Source organism: Chanodichthys erythropterus, chromosome 24 (assembly GCF_024489055.1).
Source record: "Chanodichthys erythropterus isolate Z2021 chromosome 24, ASM2448905v1, whole genome shotgun sequence".
Taxonomy (NCBI): domain Eukaryota; kingdom Metazoa; phylum Chordata; class Actinopteri; order Cypriniformes; family Xenocyprididae; genus Chanodichthys; species Chanodichthys erythropterus.
The window spans coordinates 4,961,047-4,980,769 of NC_090244.1; the positions used below are offsets into that span (position 1 = coordinate 4,961,047).

The 19,723-nt window shown below is 34.2% G+C and overlaps 1 protein-coding gene across 3 annotated transcripts; it reads right to left on the minus strand.

Moving 5' to 3' along the window:
- Positions 1–8,327: 8,327 nt before the first annotated feature.
- hmg20a (high mobility group 20A) lies at positions 8,328–15,735 on the minus strand. 3 transcript variants are annotated; one of them, XM_067379524.1, is made up of 9 exons: positions 15,419–15,735; positions 14,108–14,183; positions 13,818–14,027; positions 13,347–13,479; positions 13,102–13,139; positions 11,275–11,347; positions 10,515–10,730; positions 8,807–8,939; positions 8,328–8,733 (listed from the first exon to the last, which is right to left on the minus strand). In XM_067379524.1, exons 2-9 carry the CDS (start codon positions 14,171–14,173, stop codon positions 8,730–8,732), a joined length of 873 nt encoding a protein of 290 aa, XP_067235625.1. In that variant the 5' UTR covers positions 14,174–14,183; positions 15,419–15,735; the 3' UTR covers positions 8,328–8,729. The 3 variants fall into 3 exon arrangements, with proteins under 3 accessions (XP_067235625.1, XP_067235624.1, XP_067235623.1); XM_067379522.1 differs by having other exon boundaries at positions 8,330–8,733; positions 11,275–11,350; positions 15,419–15,731; XM_067379523.1 differs by having other exon boundaries at positions 8,329–8,939; positions 11,275–11,350; positions 15,419–15,732.
- Between the last annotated feature and the right edge of the window lie 3,988 nt (positions 15,736–19,723).

Consider the following 19,723-nt stretch of genomic DNA (forward strand, 5'->3'; position numbering starts at 1 on the left):
AGTTTCAAATGATAAGGTATTATTTTTTAAATCATTTTCGTAGAAACTATATTATCATGATTAGTACAGTATCAAAGCGTGCATACTCAGAAATGCGTAAGTAAAACATTTAATTTGTTAATACAGGTCCAGTTTTGCATAAACCGTGCACATATCTATCTGTGTTGCCATAAAAGTAAATTTTGCCGCGAAACGTTTGCGCGCAAACTATTAACCCCGCCCACATTTTCACCACTTTTCTTCTACTCAACTTTGGAAAGCTAAGGGGGCACAATTTTACAAAGTAGGGCCACACTTTTCATATGTAAAGTAGCCTATATTGCCAACATATATGGTACATTTTTCATTTTTTTAACACATTTTCTTTTAGGTTATATACAAATAAGCTCTAAGACCAACAAAAATGTATGTTTCGCATTTTATTCATTAAGATCATTTGAATAATGAATAATAACTTTGATGAATTTTGAAGCCTAGAAAGTAAACAAGTAAATGCAGGCTATAAACAAACTAGCTAACACCATGGCCACACAAACTTTATTTAAAAAACATTTTCCCTGAAAGTTTGGGTTATAATAGTTTAAAAGAGTGCAATTATAAACACAAAGAGGCTGTAAAAGTAGATGAATTTATCTATTCAGTGTGATCATGTTTAAAGGGTTAGTTCACCCAAAAATGAAAAAATGTAATTTATTACTCAGCCTCATGCCGTTCCACACCAATAAGACCTTCGTTAATCTTCGAAACACAAATTAAGATATTTAAGTTGAAATCCGATAGCTCCGTCAGGTTTGCATAGCCAGCAATGACATTTCCTCTCTCAAGATCCATTAATGTACTAAAAACATATTTAAATCGGTTCATGTGAGTACAGTGGTTCAATTTTAATATTATAAAGCAACGAGAATATTTTTGGAGCGCCAAAAAAACAAAATGACAACTTATTTAATGATGGCCGATTTCAAAACACTGCTTCAGGAAGCTTCAGAGCGTTGTCATGATTCGGATCGCGTGTCAAACTGCCAAACTGCTGAAATCACGTGACTTTGGTGCTTTGAACAGCTAATTCGACACGTTGATTCATTATGCTCCGAAGCTTCATGAAGCAGTTTTGAAATCGGCCATCACTATATAAGTCGTTATTTTGTTTTTTTTTGGCGCACCAAAAATATTCTCGTCGCTTTATAATATTAATATTGAACCACTGTACTCACATGAACTGATTTAAATATGTTTTTTGAGAGAGGAAATGTCATTGCTCCCTATAGAGGCCTCACGGAGCCATCGGATTTCAACAAAAATATCTTAATTTGTGCTCTGGAGATTAATGAACGGCATCAGGGTGAGTGATAAATGACGTTATTTTCATTTTTCTCTTTAATGTCTCAGATAACCTCTGTAGTCCTATTTAGCAACTTGTTAGCAGCTGATAAAACTTGTTAGCAAGTACAAGCTTTTAAAAATCATAAGGGTGTAATTAGCATTTTACATTAAAGCATTTTATGTTGTAGAATAAAACATAAAAATATCATGAGTTTGTTAACCTCAGACCTTATTTCGGGCATTTAACCAAAAACCCATTTAAAAAAAAAAGCTAAATGCTAAAATGCTAACTTGTTTACAAGTTTTAGCCAACAAACATATATAATCACTAGCTTTCTGCTAGATACGCCTACTACAAATAGTAAAACAGTGTAAAGCACAATTAATTAAATACTTTAAGACATAGGAAAGTACAACATGACTGAAAAACCACGTTGTCATCTCTTTCACTTAATGACATCAGTTAATGAAGAGCACATGCTTATGAAGTGAATGACAATGTATGAGAACATCCATGTGATTCAGAGATTGAGGCCCTGAATCCTCCTACAGAGACTGAATGAGTCTGTGAAATCTAAATAGTTTCACAACAGATCTTTAAAAATGCTTTCAGCCTTAATTTGAGCATTACAGTGTTTTGAAAAGTGTATTATGGTTTGTTTTAATATCTATGGAGAACATCAGAAAACACATTTGCAGTAATGGAAACCCAATGGAAGCAATCAAAGTATCTTTGTTTTAGAATCCTCAGTGTAATCTCATTGCATCTCTGTTGAGAACTAATCCTGCTATTCAAAACCAATCAAAAATGAAATTAAACTCTCCATGTTTTTACTATTTTTACAGCGCTTATTTGGCCATTATGGAGCTTGACAGATGCTGGATGTTATCATTGTTGTAAAAAAGGGGAGTGTGAACATTCTGCATAACATTCTTCTTTTGTGTCATATAGAAGAAAGAAAGGCATGAATTATTCCTCAAAGCCGATAGCTATTTTTTTTTTCATTTGCGTCAGCTGAAACTCATGCATAAACCATCACTACAATATTAATCTAATCCATATCTGACCATAGCTCTTCATGAAATATCTCAATGCAATTTGAGACATATTTTTTTCCCTCTATGATACAGCAACCATATTTAGGGCAGAATATTGAAGAATGAGAATGACAGAAGTAGACCGTCATCAGCCGGGGATATGCAGGAAAATCCTATTCCCTCATGACAGGACAAAGCTGATTCAGAGAAAGTGTTGCTGAGCTCATTGTGTGGGTTATTGGTTTGTGTGAGTCTATTGTCTGCGGGTTCAGGGTGGATATTCAGTATAAGAGACAGGAAATGAGCTCCACATCTCATGACTCACACACACCACATCCTAATCCTGATGGAACTCCTCTCCTCTTCTCTTCCTCTCTCTCCTCCTCTCGTCTCCTTCTTTCTCCTTCTCTCTCCTCCTCTCTTCCTCTCTCATCTGGGTTTATTCATTTTGACTGTAAAAACCCTTTTCCAAACTTGAGTGTAATGGTATGCTGTTGGATTGTAAAGAATTGATGTTTGTGGGTTCAAATTCTGTATGTGGCAAGGATTTGTATAAGAGTTGTGTGTAAAAGCCTTTAACAAGAAATCTTTGAATAATAAGTGTGACACTCCATGGCGAAGTTAATCTTGATGTCAATGAAAAACCAGAATTTGTACAAGTCACCATTGGTCAAAAAAACTGGGGATTTACAGTGGAGAGTGTTGCATGGTGCCATCGCAGTTAATGCATTTGTTTCTTTGATAAATTCTGATATATCACTGAAAATTGTCCTTTTTGTTTGCATAAAGTGACTCTTTTTCATGCTTTCATGCACTGTGAGAGGTTCAAACATTTATTTGATATCTTAAAGAAGATTTTTAATTCTTTTGATGTGACCTTTTCAATAAAAATGTTTATTTGTGGTTTTAGATATGTGAACAAATGTCGGCAAAAGTCTCAATTGTTGAACTTCTTATTAGGTCAAGCAAAAATGATGATTGATGTTACAAGAAAATAAAAAGTTGAGCAAAATGTTTGTAGCAGCTTAGAAGTTGTTTTTGTTAAATGAGTAAAATGTAGGATTTCGATTGACTATCATTATAGATTAATGCATGATCTTGTATCCTTTGAAGCAAAGTGGGATTCTTTGTGAAATTGTTGAAGAAGAGTTGTATTTTTCTTTTTTGTTGAGTTGATTTTTTATTGAATTTTAAAGCCCTAGAACCAGTTTTTACAAGATGTAATATAAGTCTAAGGTGTCCCCTGAATGTGTCTGTGAAGTTTCAGCTCAGAATACCCCATAGATTTTTTTAAATAAATTTTTTTAACTGCCTATTTTGGGGCATCATTAAATATGCGCCGATTCAGGCTGCGGCCCCTTTAAATCAGGCGCTCCCTGACTAAAAATATCATGTTATCATGGATCATGTCAGTTATTATTGCTCCATCTGACATTTTTCGCTATTGTTCTTGCTTGCTTACCTAGTCTGATGATTCAGCTGTGCACAGATCCAGATGTTAATACTGGCTTGTCTAATGCCTTGAACATGGGCTGGCATATGCAAATATTGGGGGCGTACATATTAATGATCCCGACTGTTACGTAACAGTCAGAGTTATGTTGAGATTCGCCTGTTCTTATGAGGTCTTTTAAACAAATGAGATTTATATAAGGAGGAAACAATGGAGTTTGAGACTCACTGTATGCCATTTCCATGTACTGAACTCTTGTTATTCAACTATGCCAAGATAAATTCAATTTTTGATTCTAGGACACCTTTAAGATTTAATTAGTGTTTGGTCATTTGTTGTATGGGTTTTGGAATAAATTGTAATAAAAGGGGTTTTGAAAATCAAATCTCTCATCTCCTGTCATCTCCACTCCTCTCTCAACTCCTTCTTTCTCCTCTCCTCTCTGTCTCTCTCTTCCTCTCTCCTTTTCTTCTCTCTCCCCTCCACTCCTCTCCTTCTCAATTCAATTCAGTTCAATTCAATTGAGCTTTATTGGCATGACTGTGGTATGGTACAATGTTGCCAAAGCAATAAACATGTAATAGGTTATACAGGTATAGATTGATAATTAAATAAAAGGAAGGAGAGAAAAAGAAATATACATGCATGGTTATATTGTATATGTTATCATTTATAATTTAACAAGTGGTTAAAAAACAAAAACACACACAAAAAAACATGGTAAATAAATACAGAAAGCAGTAATGAGACTGAAAAGAAAAAAAAAATGAAAAAGAAGAGGGTTCATTCTTTGTCCTTCTCTCTCCCCTCCACTCCTCCTCTCTTCCTGTCCTCTCCTCCTCTCTCATCTCCTGTCCTCCTCTCTCCTCCTCTCTTCCTCCTTTCTCCTCTTCTTATCTCTCTAATATGTTGTTTCTCCCATTTGAGGAAATGAAAAACATCTCTAGGGCAAAGGGAGTCTCCTTTTATGATATGATTATGAGTTCTTGCATCCAGCTGAATCCCTGAACACAAACAGCAGGGCTCAGATCAGCCGTCTCTCTTCGCTTTGGGCAAAAGAGAGAGAAAGAGGAACAATTCCATGCTTTGTAAACATGAGAAAAGTTCACCTAAAATGGCAATTCTGTCCTCATTTAGCTAGTCAATGTCATGTTGTTCCAAACTTGGATTACTTTCTTTCTTCTGTGGAACACAAAAACACTATATTCATGTTTTTTTCCTCCATGCAATTTCAATGAAATGGACTGGAGCTAAAAAAAAAAAGCACCATAAAATATCAGTAGTCCTTACAACTATATTCAAAGTCATATGATAACATTGTTGAAACTGTACTTCATTTTTTAATGATAATCACTGAGTGAGTCAGTGAGTTGAACTTGAGAACCCAATGTTTGAATCACTGACATGATCCAATTCAAAAGAATGAGCCGTTCACAATCGGACATGTAAAAATGACTTCAAAATGTAATTTGTGGTGCACACAAGAAAGTATGAGTTTTGAACACCATGAGGTTGGGTAATTATCACAGTTTTTATTTTTTGAGTGAACCATGTTTAAATAATTCCCTCCCTTTTTACACAGTGAAGGATATAAGGTTTAAAAGGAAGTTAGGTCATCTGACCCTCCTGTGCCATGGATGCTGTACACTCCACTCCTGACGGATGACAGGAAGTCCTGCTGTCTGACAGGAAATAGACATGACAACAGAAAGGAAATTACACATGTCCCGGAGTCCCATGCAGCTGTAGCCAATCTCCTCTCTATATAAGTGCAGTAACAAGGACTCAAATATTATTTGGACACTAAATTCACACCTACAAATCAGGGTTATCATAGTTACCTAATACCTAAAACTGAAACCATAAAACAGTTTCTTTACAAAAAACAAAACAAAAAAACAGCGGGACACTTGGCACTCTTTTATTCATTGCCTTTTTTTTCCTATCACATATTTGAGTAATGATCATAAATTAGGTATCATTAGAAAGCTTAAAAGCTCAAAATTCGCCCTGAGAAAAATTGGACATTGCTTTACCATGGAAACGGTTGCTTTAAATATTCTAGCGGGCTCCTCCCCCTAGTGGGCGGTGTCATGTTTCATATTAAAAAATTAATTTTAACAAATCTTTTCTAATCTTGACACATATTGTCGGAAAGGTCTGAGACTCAAGGTTCCATATTTGGTGACTGTTTTGTGATAGAAGTGATATTGTGACAGAAATGTGTTCATTTGTCACAGGAGAATGCAACCAAAAATTTTGATATAGAGCCTAAACAAAATCTCATGGGAACTTTAATTTTTGTGATATCAACTTCAAATTTGGAACACAACTTGGTTAGACATATGGTTTTGATTCTATTGCAATTTTAGACTAAAAATTATTTTATAATACAGGTGCTGGTCATTTAATTAGAATATCGTGAAAAAGTTCATTTTTTTTATTGTAAATTATTTTAAAAAATGATACTTTCATTTATACTAGATTCCCTACATGTAAAGTAAAACATTTCAAAAGTTTTTTTTTTTTTTTTTTTAATTTGTTGATTAGAGCGTACAGCTCATAAAAGTCCAAAATCCAGTATCTCAAAATATTAGAATATTTACATTTGAATTTCATTAAATGCCCATCCCTACAGTATAAATTCTGGGTATCTCTTGTTCTTTGAAACCACACTAATGGGGAAGACTGCTGACTTGGCAATGGTCAAGGAGACAATCATTGACAGCCTCCACAAACAGAGTAAGTCACAGAAGGTCATTACTGAATGGGGATGTATCAAAGCATATTAAATGCAAAGTTGACTGGAAGCAAGAAATTGGGTAGGCAAAGGTGCACAAGCAACAGGGATGACCACAAGCTTGAGAATACTGTCAAGTAAAGCCGATTCAAACACTTGGGAGAGCTTCACAATGAGTCGAATGAAGCCGGAGTCAGCGCATCAAGAGTCACCACACTCAGACATCTTCAGGAAAAGGACTACCAAACCACTTCTGAAACAGAAACAACGTCAGAAGCATCTTACCTGGGCTAAGGAGAAAAGAACTGGACAGTGAACAGTGGTCGAAAGTCCATTTCATGTTGAAATCATGGTCCCAGAGTCTGAAGGAAGACTGGAGAGGCACAGAATCCAAGCTGCTTGAAGTCTAGTGGGAAGTTTCTGAAGTCAGTAATGATTTGGGGGGCCGTGACATCTGCTGGTGTTGGTCCATTGTGTTTTATCAAGTGCAAAGTCAATGCAGCCATCTTCCAGGAGATTTTGGAGCACTTTATGCTTCCATCTGCTGACAAGATTTATGGAGATGCTGATTTCCTTTTCCAGCAGGACTTTAGCACCTGCCCACAGTGCAAAAACCACTTCCAAGTGGTTTGCCGACCATGATATTACTGTGTTTTATTGGCCAGCCAACATGCCTGACCCCTGAATCTATGGGATATTTTCAAGAGAAAGATGAGAAACAGTCGATCCAACAATATACAGATGATCTGAAGGCTCAATAGTGCCTCAGCAGTGCCACAGGCTGATCACTTCCATGCCACACTTCACTGATGCTGTAATTTGTGCTAGGAGCAAGTCATTTGCTGTAATATGTGCTGCCGACCAAGTATTGAGTGCACAAATGAACATACTTTAAAGAACTTGAACTTTTCTGTTTTGAAAATCCATTTTTTGATTGATCTTAGGAAATATTCTAATATTTTGAGATACTGGATTTTGGACTTTCATGAGCTGTATGCTCTAATCATCAAAATAAAAAAAAAAACTTTTGAAATGATTTACTTTACATGTAGGGAATCTAGAATATATGAAAGTTTCATTTTTAAAAATAATTTACAATAAAAAAAAATCAACTTTTTCATGATATTCTAATTATATGACCAGCACCTGTATATATATTTTATGTAAAAAAAACTGTTTAGTACAGTGCATTACAGTAAACGTCTATAACATTTTTACACTTTCATCAAATGTTAATTTAGTTTAACTTGATGCACTAAAATAACTAAAACTAAAATGAATAAAAACTATTAAATAACAAAATCACACAACAAAATTACAAATTAAAATGATAAAAAACTGATTCAAAACATTAATAAGTATCTCAATGATACTAAAAATCACTGCTACAAATGTGTGAATGTCATTCAATTAATTAAATCAATAGTCCAAATAGAAACTGTAAAGCCTGAATTAAAACTGGCTTTTTTCAGAAGTTTTCTCTCTTTTACATCCCTCTTGCAGTCTTCCATTTAATAAAAACACCAGAGTCGCCGTTTTTCACCCCAGACATTGGGTTTATTAATATAAAAACCTTTAATTAATTCACACCTGCTTAAGCCCAACTGGGTTACAGCTGTTCAGTACCAGCCTTCCGGAGCTTTCCAGTTCAGCAAACTGTCTGTCCTGAGAACTCTGACACTGCCGTCTCTAGCGCTCCATCCCAGAAGGAACAAAAACTAATTAATTAATAGCAACCATCTAGCAAATGAGTTGGAGGAGAGAGAGAGAGAATCAGACACTCAATGTCTTCATACATTTGCTTTATTGAATTCTTCAAATGTCAAGAACATAGAGGGAATTCAGCACAAAGACACCAGCTGCAGACGAACCTGCCTCTCTTCACACAAACACAACATCGCACTTACTTCTTACATAATATGAAAGAAATTACAAGTATAAAATTCAGCTTAAAATCAAAATAACATGTACACATGCAGATGAAACCACAACCTTTCTAAAATAATGAAATGCATGGCAAATATGAACTGCTAAATAAAAAAATAAAAATTAGCAGATAAAAACAGCATTGTAAAAAAATAAATAGGAAACAACTGAATAATTGTTTGACACAAAAAACGTGGTCATTTCAGGATAGGAGGAGGGGCTACTGCGTGAGAGGGCGGAGCCTCACAATTACCTGCAGGTGAATCAGAGCAGTGTGTTATCGCACACGTCACATTAAAATCAAGAATACTGTGGTGCGCAGCTACCTGTCAAGGCGGTTGACCACGTCCCTGACGGTGCTGATCAGGTGCTGGTTCTCCTGTGGGCTCGACAGGATGATGCTGTGAAGCTTCTTCATGTAGGAGTCGATGGAATTGAGTGTGGGCGTCTCTCCGCTGCCTGCAGGAACATGGGAAAGTCAGTCAGGAAATGTTTATCTTTCACACAATGGTAACAGCTGAAACATCCTTCGCTCAAATAAGCTTGTTTGGGAATAAAACAAAGCAAGTTATATGTTATATGAACATTTTTTTAAATTGAAAACATTTTATTTAAAAGGAAAACTCATTTTCCAACTCTCCTAGAGTTAAACAGTTGAGTTTTACCGCTTTCGAATCCATTCAGCTGATCTCCGGTTCTGGCGGTAGCACTTTTAGCATAGCTTAGCATAGTTCATTGAATCTGATTAGACCGTTAGCATCTCGCTCAAAAATGACCAAAGAGTTTCTATGTTTTTCCTATTTAAAACTTGACTCTTCTGTAGTTTCATCGTGTACTAAGACCGACGGAAAATGAAAAGTTGCGATTTCCTAAAATCATTGCGCCTGCTGCACCCATGGTACGGCAGCAAAGTTCCTTGATTATTACGCCGGAAAGAGAGTATAGTTCCTAGCCATATCAGCCTAGAAAATCACAACTTTTCATTTTCCGTCGGTCTTAGTACACGATTTAACTACAGAAGAGTCAAGTTTTAAATAGGAAAAACATAGAAACTCTTTGGTCATTTTTGAGCGAGATGCTAACGGTCTAATCAGATTCAATGAACTATGCTAAGCTATGCTAAAAGTGGTACCGCCAGACCTGGAGATCGGCTGAATGGATTCGAAAACGGTAAAACTCAACTGTTTAACTCTAGGGGAGATGGAAAATAAGCCTATTTTAAAAAAAGTGGAGTGTTCCTTTAAGCCTTCTATTCATCAAAAATGTTTTCAACATGTTTATTGAGCAGCAAATCGGCATATTAGAATGATTTCTGAAGGATCATGTGACACTGAAGACTGGAGTAATGATGAAAATGAAAGGTAATATTTATCTAAATATATGAATCATTGAACTAAATTAAACAAAATTGCCTAAAATGAATCAGACTGCTTAAAGGGATAGTTCACCCAAAAATTAAAATGACCCCATGATTTACTCACCCTCAAGCCATCCTAGGTGTATATGACTATCTTCTTTCAGAAAAAAACAATCAGAGATATATTTTAAAATATCCTGGCTCTTCCAAGCTTTATAATGGTAGAGAATGGGGAGGGCAGATTGTGAAGTCCAAAAATATTAATTCATCTATTATAAAAAATAATCCACACGGCTCCAGGTGGTTAATAAAGACCTTCTGAAGCGAAGAGATGCGTTTTCGTAAGAAAAATATCCATATTTAAAAATGCATAAATTCAAATAACTAGCTTCCAGATGGATGAATGCATTTTTTGGGGTTCAAAATCTGCCCCCCCTTCACTGCCATTATAAAGCTTTGAAGAGCCAAGAGATTTTAAAAACATATCTCTGATTGTGTTCGTGTGAAAGAAGATAGTCATATACACCTAGGATGGCTTGAGGGTGAGTAAATCATGGGATAATTTTCATTTTTGCGTGAACTAACCCTTTAAATGAACCCAGCTGGCTGGAGGTTTTTGCAGTGAACTCTGGGAGTTCAGTCGTGTGTGTGTGTGTGTGTGTGTGTGAGCATCTCACCGGGCAGGGGGACGGTAGAGAAGCTGTGTGTGAGGGCCGAGCGCAGGGTGTCCAGGTGCTGCTGCAAGAGGCTGTTTCGAGTGCGTTCCTGCAGCACGTCTCCTTCCAGACGCTCCACGGCGGAGCGCATGCTCTCCACGTGCTTCTGCAGCGCTGCGTTACGCTCCTCATATTCCATATTCGTCTTTCTCAGCTGCCGCATTTCAGCCTCACGCGCTGTAACAAACACACACGCTCAGTGAAACATGTTGAGACATGCTCAATGAAACAAGTTGTACACTAATGGCACAGTAAGTGATTTCTGAGAAATGCTGTTGAAAGTGGACTGGCCTGAGCAGCACAACACACTTGTAGCCAATCAGCAGATCACTCATGATGGGGGAGGAGAGAGAGTGAACAAGAGGGAGATTTGAAGAAAGAGAGATGGCCGAGAGACATTACAAAAGAGAAAATCTGAAAAGGAATATCACTGGTTATGATCAATCAAGAGCTTCAGGACTCGAGTTAATATTAGAAAAGCTTTCCAGAGCTGGAGAGAGTGAAGCGGGAAGGTCTGAAAACAGGCACAAATGTTGTGTTGTTTCTGCCCCATACATGAGTAACACTGGTTTGGCTGTTTCACTGAAGCGAAACACCTTTTTGCATTATTTAAGGGTGGAGCAGTGAAGGGAGGGGTGTGTTTGTTTGGGGTAATTTCTCAGAAATCACGTACTGCACCTTTAAAGACAGACTGACACATTGAACAGCACTCTGCTCTCACCTTTACTGTGATTGAGAAACTCTTCAGTGAAGATGGGAATATCAAACACAGAGCGATCCTTTATCTCCAGATCCTTCTGAGAGACAGACAGAACGTTTGAGTGCTCAGACTGTCATAATAGAATTACAATAGCCGTCAAAATGATTTATATATCCTTCACCCTTTCCAAATTTATTAAATATTTTGGCTAAATTGGTCATATTCTGGCTACCAATAACATATTTAACACGTTTTATCCAATAAGGATTTCGACACCTTTTTTTTATTTTCAAGTTGTTTGTAATTTTTGGATAATTTGAGTTTAGCCTATTAAATATTTTATAAAAAAATAGGAATATAAGTTTGGAAACATTACTATTTTTAACGTTTTTGAAAGAAGTCTTTTCAGCTCTTCAAGGCTGCATTTATTTGATCAAAAATACAGAAAAACATTAATATTGTGAAATATTATTAAAATTATTGTTTTCTATTTTAACATACTTTAAAATATAATTTATTCCTGTGATCAAAGCTGAATTTTCAGCATCATTACTCCAGTCTTCAGTGTCACATGATCCTTCAGAAATCATTCTAATATGATGATTTATTAAATAGTTGTGCTGCTTAATATTTTTTATAACCTGCGATACTGATTTTTTTTCAGTATTCTTTGATAAATTAAGAGTAAAAAAATTGTTTAAATAGAAATCTTTTGTAACAATATGCACTACCGTTCAAAATTTTATGGTCAGTAATTGTTTTCTTTCTTTTTTTTTGAAAGAAATTAATACTTTTATTTGGCAAGAATGTGTTAAATTGATAAAAAAAAAAAAGAGAAAAAGTGATAGTAAAGACTTATATTGTTAGAAAAGATTTCTATTTTGAATAAATGCTGTTCTTGTGTGCTAAATAAGTGCTAAACTTTTTATTCATCAATGAATCCTGAAAAAATAAATAAAAAATACTAAGCAGCACAACCGTTTCCAACTTTGATAATAACTGAGCATCAAATCATAATATTAAAATGATTTCTGAAAGATCATGTGACACTGAAGACTGGAGTAATGATGCTGAAAATTCAGCTTTGATCACAGGAATAAATTATATTTTAAAGTATATTAAAATAGAAAACCATGATTTTAAATTGCAATAATATTTCACATTATTACTGTTTTTTCTGCATTTTTGATCAAATAAATGCAGGCTTGATGAGGAAAAGCGACTTCTCTCTAAACCATTAAAAATACTAATGTTTCCTCACTTTTGACCGGTACTGTATATACATATATATATATATATACATATATATATATATATATATATATATATATATATATATATCAATTTCCAATGACTTTTTTTTATTATTTTCTGTGGCCTTTCCAGTCATTTTGCAGCAGTTTGTGACTACTTGATTATTTCATTAAAATCCCTTTATAAAAATTGTAGCAAATTAAATATTTTAGTATCATTTTTATTATATTTTCTTTTTAATAAACAAAAAATTACATTACTTTTCTATTCTTTTCTAAATATTGGATAAGTTTACTGTATAAAAATAGCAAATGAAATAGTTTAGGATAATAATAAAAGACTATAAAAACAGATGTTGACTAAAGAGTTTTCCTTGAATTTCCCAGGGCTTTTTGGGATTTTATTGCCATTAGTTTTCCATTCTTGTACGATTATTGGATAATTCCATAAAAAATAATTACATAAAAACAGCATATTAAATATTTTAAAATGGATTTTGATTAAAGAGTTTTCCATGACTGAAAACCACAATTTTCTGTTAATTCCAGCTGTTCCATAACATGAAAAATGTGGGTCCTGTCGTTGATATTTTACCTCATGAAGGGATTCACCAGGTGCCTGCCGCCCAGCATCTGATGACAAAAGCAAGAGAGAGAAATTTTAGTTTGGACAAGTGATTTGTGATGCACAAGATTTTGTCAGTCTCTCTCAACTGTGAAATCTCACTGGTCCAAAATCCTGCTCCACATTAGCTTTATAGTAAACATCAAATGTTTTCCGATTGGCTGTGGCTGTCACTTCATTGCAGGAATGCCAAAAGTTAATTTTGGATTTCGTACCTCCTCTGTGTCTCTTTCCTTTTTGTTTCTCTTGCACTTTCCTGCTGAAGTGTTTATAGGCTTCAGTCTTCTGATACTGCTCCAGTTCCCTCATATAACGCTCTTTATCTCTATCCGCTTCATCCAGATACCGCTGAGACAGAGAGAGACAGAGAGCGATGTCAGATGTCTCTGTAGAGGTTTTAATCTTGATTAAAGATGATCTATAATGCCCCTTTTCACAATAAGTCTCTGGTGTCTCCAGAATGTGTGTGTGAAGTTTCAGCTCAAAATCCCCCACAGATCATTTATTATAGCGTGTCAAATTTGCCCCTATTTGGGTGTGAGCAAAAACACGCCGTTTTTGTGTGTCCCTTTAAATGCAAATGAGCTGCTACTCCCCGCCCCCTTTCCAGAAGAGGGCGGAGCTTAAACAAGCATTGAAAGTGTAAAAAAGCTCTTTAAGGTTTACGGCACTATGTGTTTCCTGACCTGTTTCTCTTCCGGGGGCAGTTTGCTCCACTCGTTCCCGAGCATCCTGGTGATCTCTGGGAAAGGCACGTCTGGTCTTTCCGCCCTCAGCTGCTCGCGGCGCTCGTTCATGAAGCGCACGTATCCTGTTAACGGGGCTTTGGGGGCGTTACTGTCCTTCAGAGGCTTCTTCCTCCTCCTGCCTTTGGTCCAGCTGCTCCTGCGAGGTTTCTGCCAAAAACACCATTTCACACGACCACATTAACCTGTGCAGCGACAGCCCGGGCTCAGCGATCACATGATCTGCTCACCTCCTCTCCGTTACGCTGGCTGCTGTTGTCTGTGTTGCCCCCCGGTGACCCGCTCTGCTCCTCCATGACCTCTGACCTTAAGTGTCACATACAGCAGTGATGTAAAAAGAGAAGATGACTGAACTCAGCATTTAAAAATAATTCTGAGCTACTGTGATAAAACTCAAAACATCAAGTATAAAATTTGATGAATTATATTTCATTTATTTTATATATATATATATATATATATAATGTGTGTTTATATCATTTTTTTTTTTAATTATTAATCTTATACTCACAAATATACGGAAGAGGATTAGGGCCAAGCAATAATAAAAAAAATAAAACCATCTCGAGATTAAAGTTGTTAAATTTCGAGAACAAACTCGTTCAATTTCGAGAAAAAATTCGAGATAAAATGTTGAGAGTAAACTCATTAAATTACGAGAAAAAACTCGTTAAATGACAAGAAGAAATTTGTTAAACTATGAGAAAAATGTTAAATTTAGAGAAAAAAGTCGAGAGAAAATGTTGAAAATAAAATTATTTAAATAAAAATTACGAATTTGTTCTCATAATTTAACGACTTTTTTCTCGCAATTTAATGACTTTATTCTCAACATTTTATTTTGACTTTTTTCTCGAAACTTTATTTTTTTATTATTGCTTAATCCTCTTCCGTACAAACAATATTTAAACAAATACATATATAAACATATTTTTAAAAATAAAATAAATATACATATATATATATATATATATAAAAGAATAAAATGTGTAAACATATATTATATATTAATACATTTTCTTAATTACCACTAACACACATACACACACATAAAATATAAAATAAAATGAATAAATAATACATATAATAAAATACATTAAAACGTATATAATATATAAAAAATATATAAAAAGTAAAATAAATATACATTTAAATAAAATAATTAATATATAATTTTCAGTCTTATTACCACTAACAAACACACACATATACATAACATATATATATATATATAAAATGTGTGTGTGTATATATATATATATATATATATATATATATATATATATATATATATATATATATATATATATGCATGTATGTGTGTGTGTGTATATTTATATATATATATATATATATATATATATATATATTTATATAATTATTTGAAGTATGGTTATAGCATTCATTTAGTAGCATTACCATCTGATTACCATTATTTTACTATAGTACAGCCACGGTACTTTACATAATGTTGTTACAGAATATGAATTTAACAGATGCATTAGAATCACGCAAAACCCGACAAACATCAATCGTCTCACCTGTCTTTTGTTCTGAAGCTGGAATCGTGTGAAAAAGTGCGTCTTTAATGTGTTTTTCGCGCTATTTTTTCAGGAATTTTAGAGAGAAAAATATTTCGAGTCAAAACAATACACGAAGCCGGCTGACGTCATCACGCGGCGACAGGAAGCAGGACGACTCCGTCATGCGCTCTCAGCCCTGCCAGCCAGATCCCAAACTTCATCCTCATCATCATCCTCTCCGCATAAGTGAAATATTTACTGCGTTAAAATCCTCAGTAAACGCGCTTTATTGTGTTGTCTGACACAACGGAGCGCTGCTGGAGTGTAAACGGGTTACGAGAGATTAGTGGTGTTTTGCTGCCCTCCGCTGGCCAGAAGCTGCAAGTGCAACTGATGTAATGGCGGCGCTCCTCTCTTATATTTTCATGAGGAAAAGGTTCTAATACACAACAACATGAAAATAAAAATGTGTATTGAATTAATATTATTTGTTCACATATTGTCTATACAGTTCGGCCACGTAGCATATTTTTTATGTTTATGTTTTTTTAAAACACACTTTTTTAAATTCAATAATTTTCATTTAAATCATTAATTATTAAACTTGTATTTTCTGTTTTTTTTCGTCATATGGTGTAATGCAAAACAAATAAAATAAATAAAAAGTAATAAACCATGCCGTTTTCCCTTCACCATGTGACTATGAATGTCACATCTGACCAATCCAAAACGACTTTCCTACACGTCGCCCCGCCCACTTTGTAACATCAAGTTTTGTCAGTTGACGCTCTACCGGTTTAAATTCTATGCCGCACTGCCATCTACTGGCCATAAGCTGCATGTTCACTGATAATATTTTAGACTGTTCTGCATTATAACTCATATATAGATAGTAAATAAGTAAATAAATGATTTGAAATCTTTTTCCAGTTTTGTATTTACTGGATGTGCTGCTCAGCAAACCTGACAGTTGATCACGGCACACTCTCTGACTCTCTAAAGTAACCTGAAGGTGTGAATTACAGTCGACTGTGTGTGTGACAATTCATGTTTCCATAAACACTTTCCTTTGTGTCAGAAAGAATTACAGACAGTCTGACAATGTGCTGAAGGCTGTAATTAATCCAGGTGGTTTGAGGGATCAATTTCATGTCCACATGAATGATGTGAGAGTGACAGACGGTGTTTCTGCCACTCAGGCCTCGGGGCTCGGGAAATGTGAGCACCATTTCATGAAGTTAATGAGGTGACCCTTTGCCTGGATGGGGTGTTTTTGTTGTTCATTATTAGTTTGGAGGAATACGGCTGCGTTTGTAGCCAAGCTTCTGGAACGGTTTGCCTTCAGGATTGCATTGAGTGAACCATCACAGAACCAGAACTGTTGATACAATGTTTAAATAACAGTATTCTTATTAATAATATAAACATATCAAATTAAATAAAAATAAGTAGTGAAATATAATAATTGTAATAATAATAATTTTATAATTAAATTAATATGAAAATGAAATAATTAAAATATTTAATAATGATGATTATTATCATTACCTTCATAAATTTATCATTATATTAATAATAAATTAAAATGAAAATTAAATAAAAATAACACTTAAAATATTACATAGTAATAACTTAATTTTCGAATGAAATGAAATGAAAATATTTAATAATAATAATTACGATTATTATTTTTATTATTATTATTTATTAAAATAAAATGAAAATGAAATAAAAAACTAAAATGTAATAATAATAATAATTTAATATTCAAATAAAATGAAATGAAAATGAAATAATTAAAATATTTAATAATAATGATGATTACTTGATCATTATTATCATAAATTTATTATTAAATGAATAATAAAATAAAATGAAAAATGAACTTTATAAAAAAAATCACACTTAAAATATTAATAATAATATTAAATATTAAAATGAAAATGAAATAAAATAAAAAATAACACTTAAATAATAATAATAATAATACATGAATACAAAAAATTAAATGAAAATTAAATAAAAATGAGACTTAAATATTAAAATAATAATAATAACAACAACTTAATATTCAAATGAAATGAAAATTAAATAAAATAATTCTAATAATAATTATTATATTTAATAATACTACTATTAATAATAATTTTATCATTGAATTATTTTTAAAATAAAATGAAAATTAAATAAAAAACGTACACATTTAATAATAATAATAATAATAATAATAATAATAATAATTTAATATTCAAATGAAATGAAAATTAAATAAACAGTAGGCTAATTTAAAAAATGTATGAAAAATAGCTATAATAATAATGAAAAATAAAAGAGGTTAGGCAGTCCTAACTATGCACGGTTATATGGTTGATTGATTTTCTTTATTATTTATTTTTTGCATTTAGCTTTTGTTTGTTTTTTTCTCAACCCTTTCAAAACAGACCCAAGGCCCTCTTTGGGGTCATGACCCCACGGTACAGAACTAAATGACCAGTAGGGGACAGTAGTGAGCTGGTTGACAAATAATCACATAAACGCTACATGAAGAATAAATCACTTTATTGATCAGTTAATGCAATTTCAGGAGTTATCAGCTTGCAATATCATTAATTTGAAGTCTGCTGATGATAACTTGTTAAAGTGTCACAGAAGTTTTACACAATATAAATTGATATGATTTGATTATTGTTATTTTGCCATTTAGCGACTCGCAGCGGATCAATGGCAGAGATTGTGCGCGTCCCTGGAGTCGCCCTGCATGAGATGCCTGATGGATTACAAAATGCCGTCGCTGTGAAATTTGGTAACTCAATCCATAATTTGTGTGTTTGTGAACATCTAAAAATCAACTCTCCAGCTTTTCATGTAGCTAAACTCCAGAAAAACAGAGTTTACCCAAAAACGAAACATGTTTATGTCGTTCTAAACCACTAAGACTTTATTTGGGTGAACTCTTCATTCGCTCATAACAAATGCAGCACAGTTGTGTAGGTATTCCTTGTCAGGATGAGCAGAAGTGGGTCAGAACCTCTCTCTGTGATGTGTGTATCTCTCTTTACCCATGATCCTGACAGCTCTTTGACAGCAGTTTGAGTCTGTTGGTTCACGCTGAGCCGAAAGACTGTCTGCCTCTGTTTAATGTGTGTTCGGTTTCACCTTGTAGCTCTAGCAAATACACTAACCTTGAGCTCAAGAAACATAAAAAGATGTTTCCTCTTAGCTGGGAATATAATTTTCTAATAGATTGAGTTTTTTTTCTTCCAAGAATCCTTGGGTATTAAATTAAATTTCTTAGCTAACCTTTATAGAACATTAAGGGTTAAGAAATAAATAAGATTTTATTTTTTATCCTCCATTTTGTGTTTATTCCCCTATACTAACGAAAATATTCTACTGGTTCAATCCAAAACTTCACAACGCGGCCACTAATTTGAGTACATAAACCCCACCTGGAGAAGTTTGTCACGTCTTCAGAATTATAAACCACCAATCGAAGACGTTATTGACATTATGACCAATTCCGATGGTTTATTCATCAATGAAGATGATATTTTGGAGCACATCACAGCAGGAGCTGAAAGTCTCAGAGGTCAATGTTGCTGAAAGGACACAGATGTGCTTCATATGAACATGAGCAGTGAGCACATCAGACGCTCTTGATCCCCATAATGAACGCTCTAATGGAAAAAACATCATATATAATCTTTTTAATCTCATATCTGGACACATTTTGAGTATAATTTTGCAAAAGCGGGGCCCTGACACAGTACTGTAATTAACCTGGGACAAAGAAGGCAAGGTGCTTAATTAAATCTTAATATTTTTATGCACTTAGAGACTGTTTACTTTCTCAGAAACAGAAACAAGGGACAAACATTAAAATGTCTCCGGTAATGCTGAAACTGATTAATTTTGTTGGGGGTTTATGAAGATTGCATCTATAGAAGACCTTAATGCTCTTTGTGTGTCGTACCCTCGTTTACTGGGATCAGAAGTGATGTGGTTCTTGGAAAAGCCATTAGGGTTTTTTGGAAATGCTCTTTTAAATTTGTCTTTCTTTACAGAGGGAGGATTTTCAGTAGTTGCTAAGACAAGGAGAAGCAACATTGAGCACAGTTGTGATTGAGTCATAATTTTGACAAATGTGTTCTAAAATGATGTACACTTGTGACTCCAGTCATGTCAGTGGTCTAAAAAGATGATTTATTCTGCTTTTGAGTTGGTCAGCCCTAATGGTTTGCGCAATGTTGACAACAAACAACTATACTGCTTTGTCTAACTCAACGGATGAACACTTTGCAGTAATATGGAGTCCCTAAAGGG

Coding starts and splice junctions, on each gene's coding strand:
- hmg20a (XM_067379523.1), bottom strand. CDS start 14,173: ATGGAGGAGCAGAGCGGGTCACCGGGGGGCAACACAGACAACAGCAGC. Junction 13,480..13,817: donor TGCCCCCGGAAGAGAAACAG/GTCAGGAAACAC, acceptor TCTCTGTCTCAG/CGGTATCTGGATGAAGCGGA. Junction 11,351..13,101: donor CTGGTGAATCCCTTCATGAG/GTAAAATATCAA, acceptor TCTGTCTCTCAG/AAGGATCTGGAGATAAAGGA.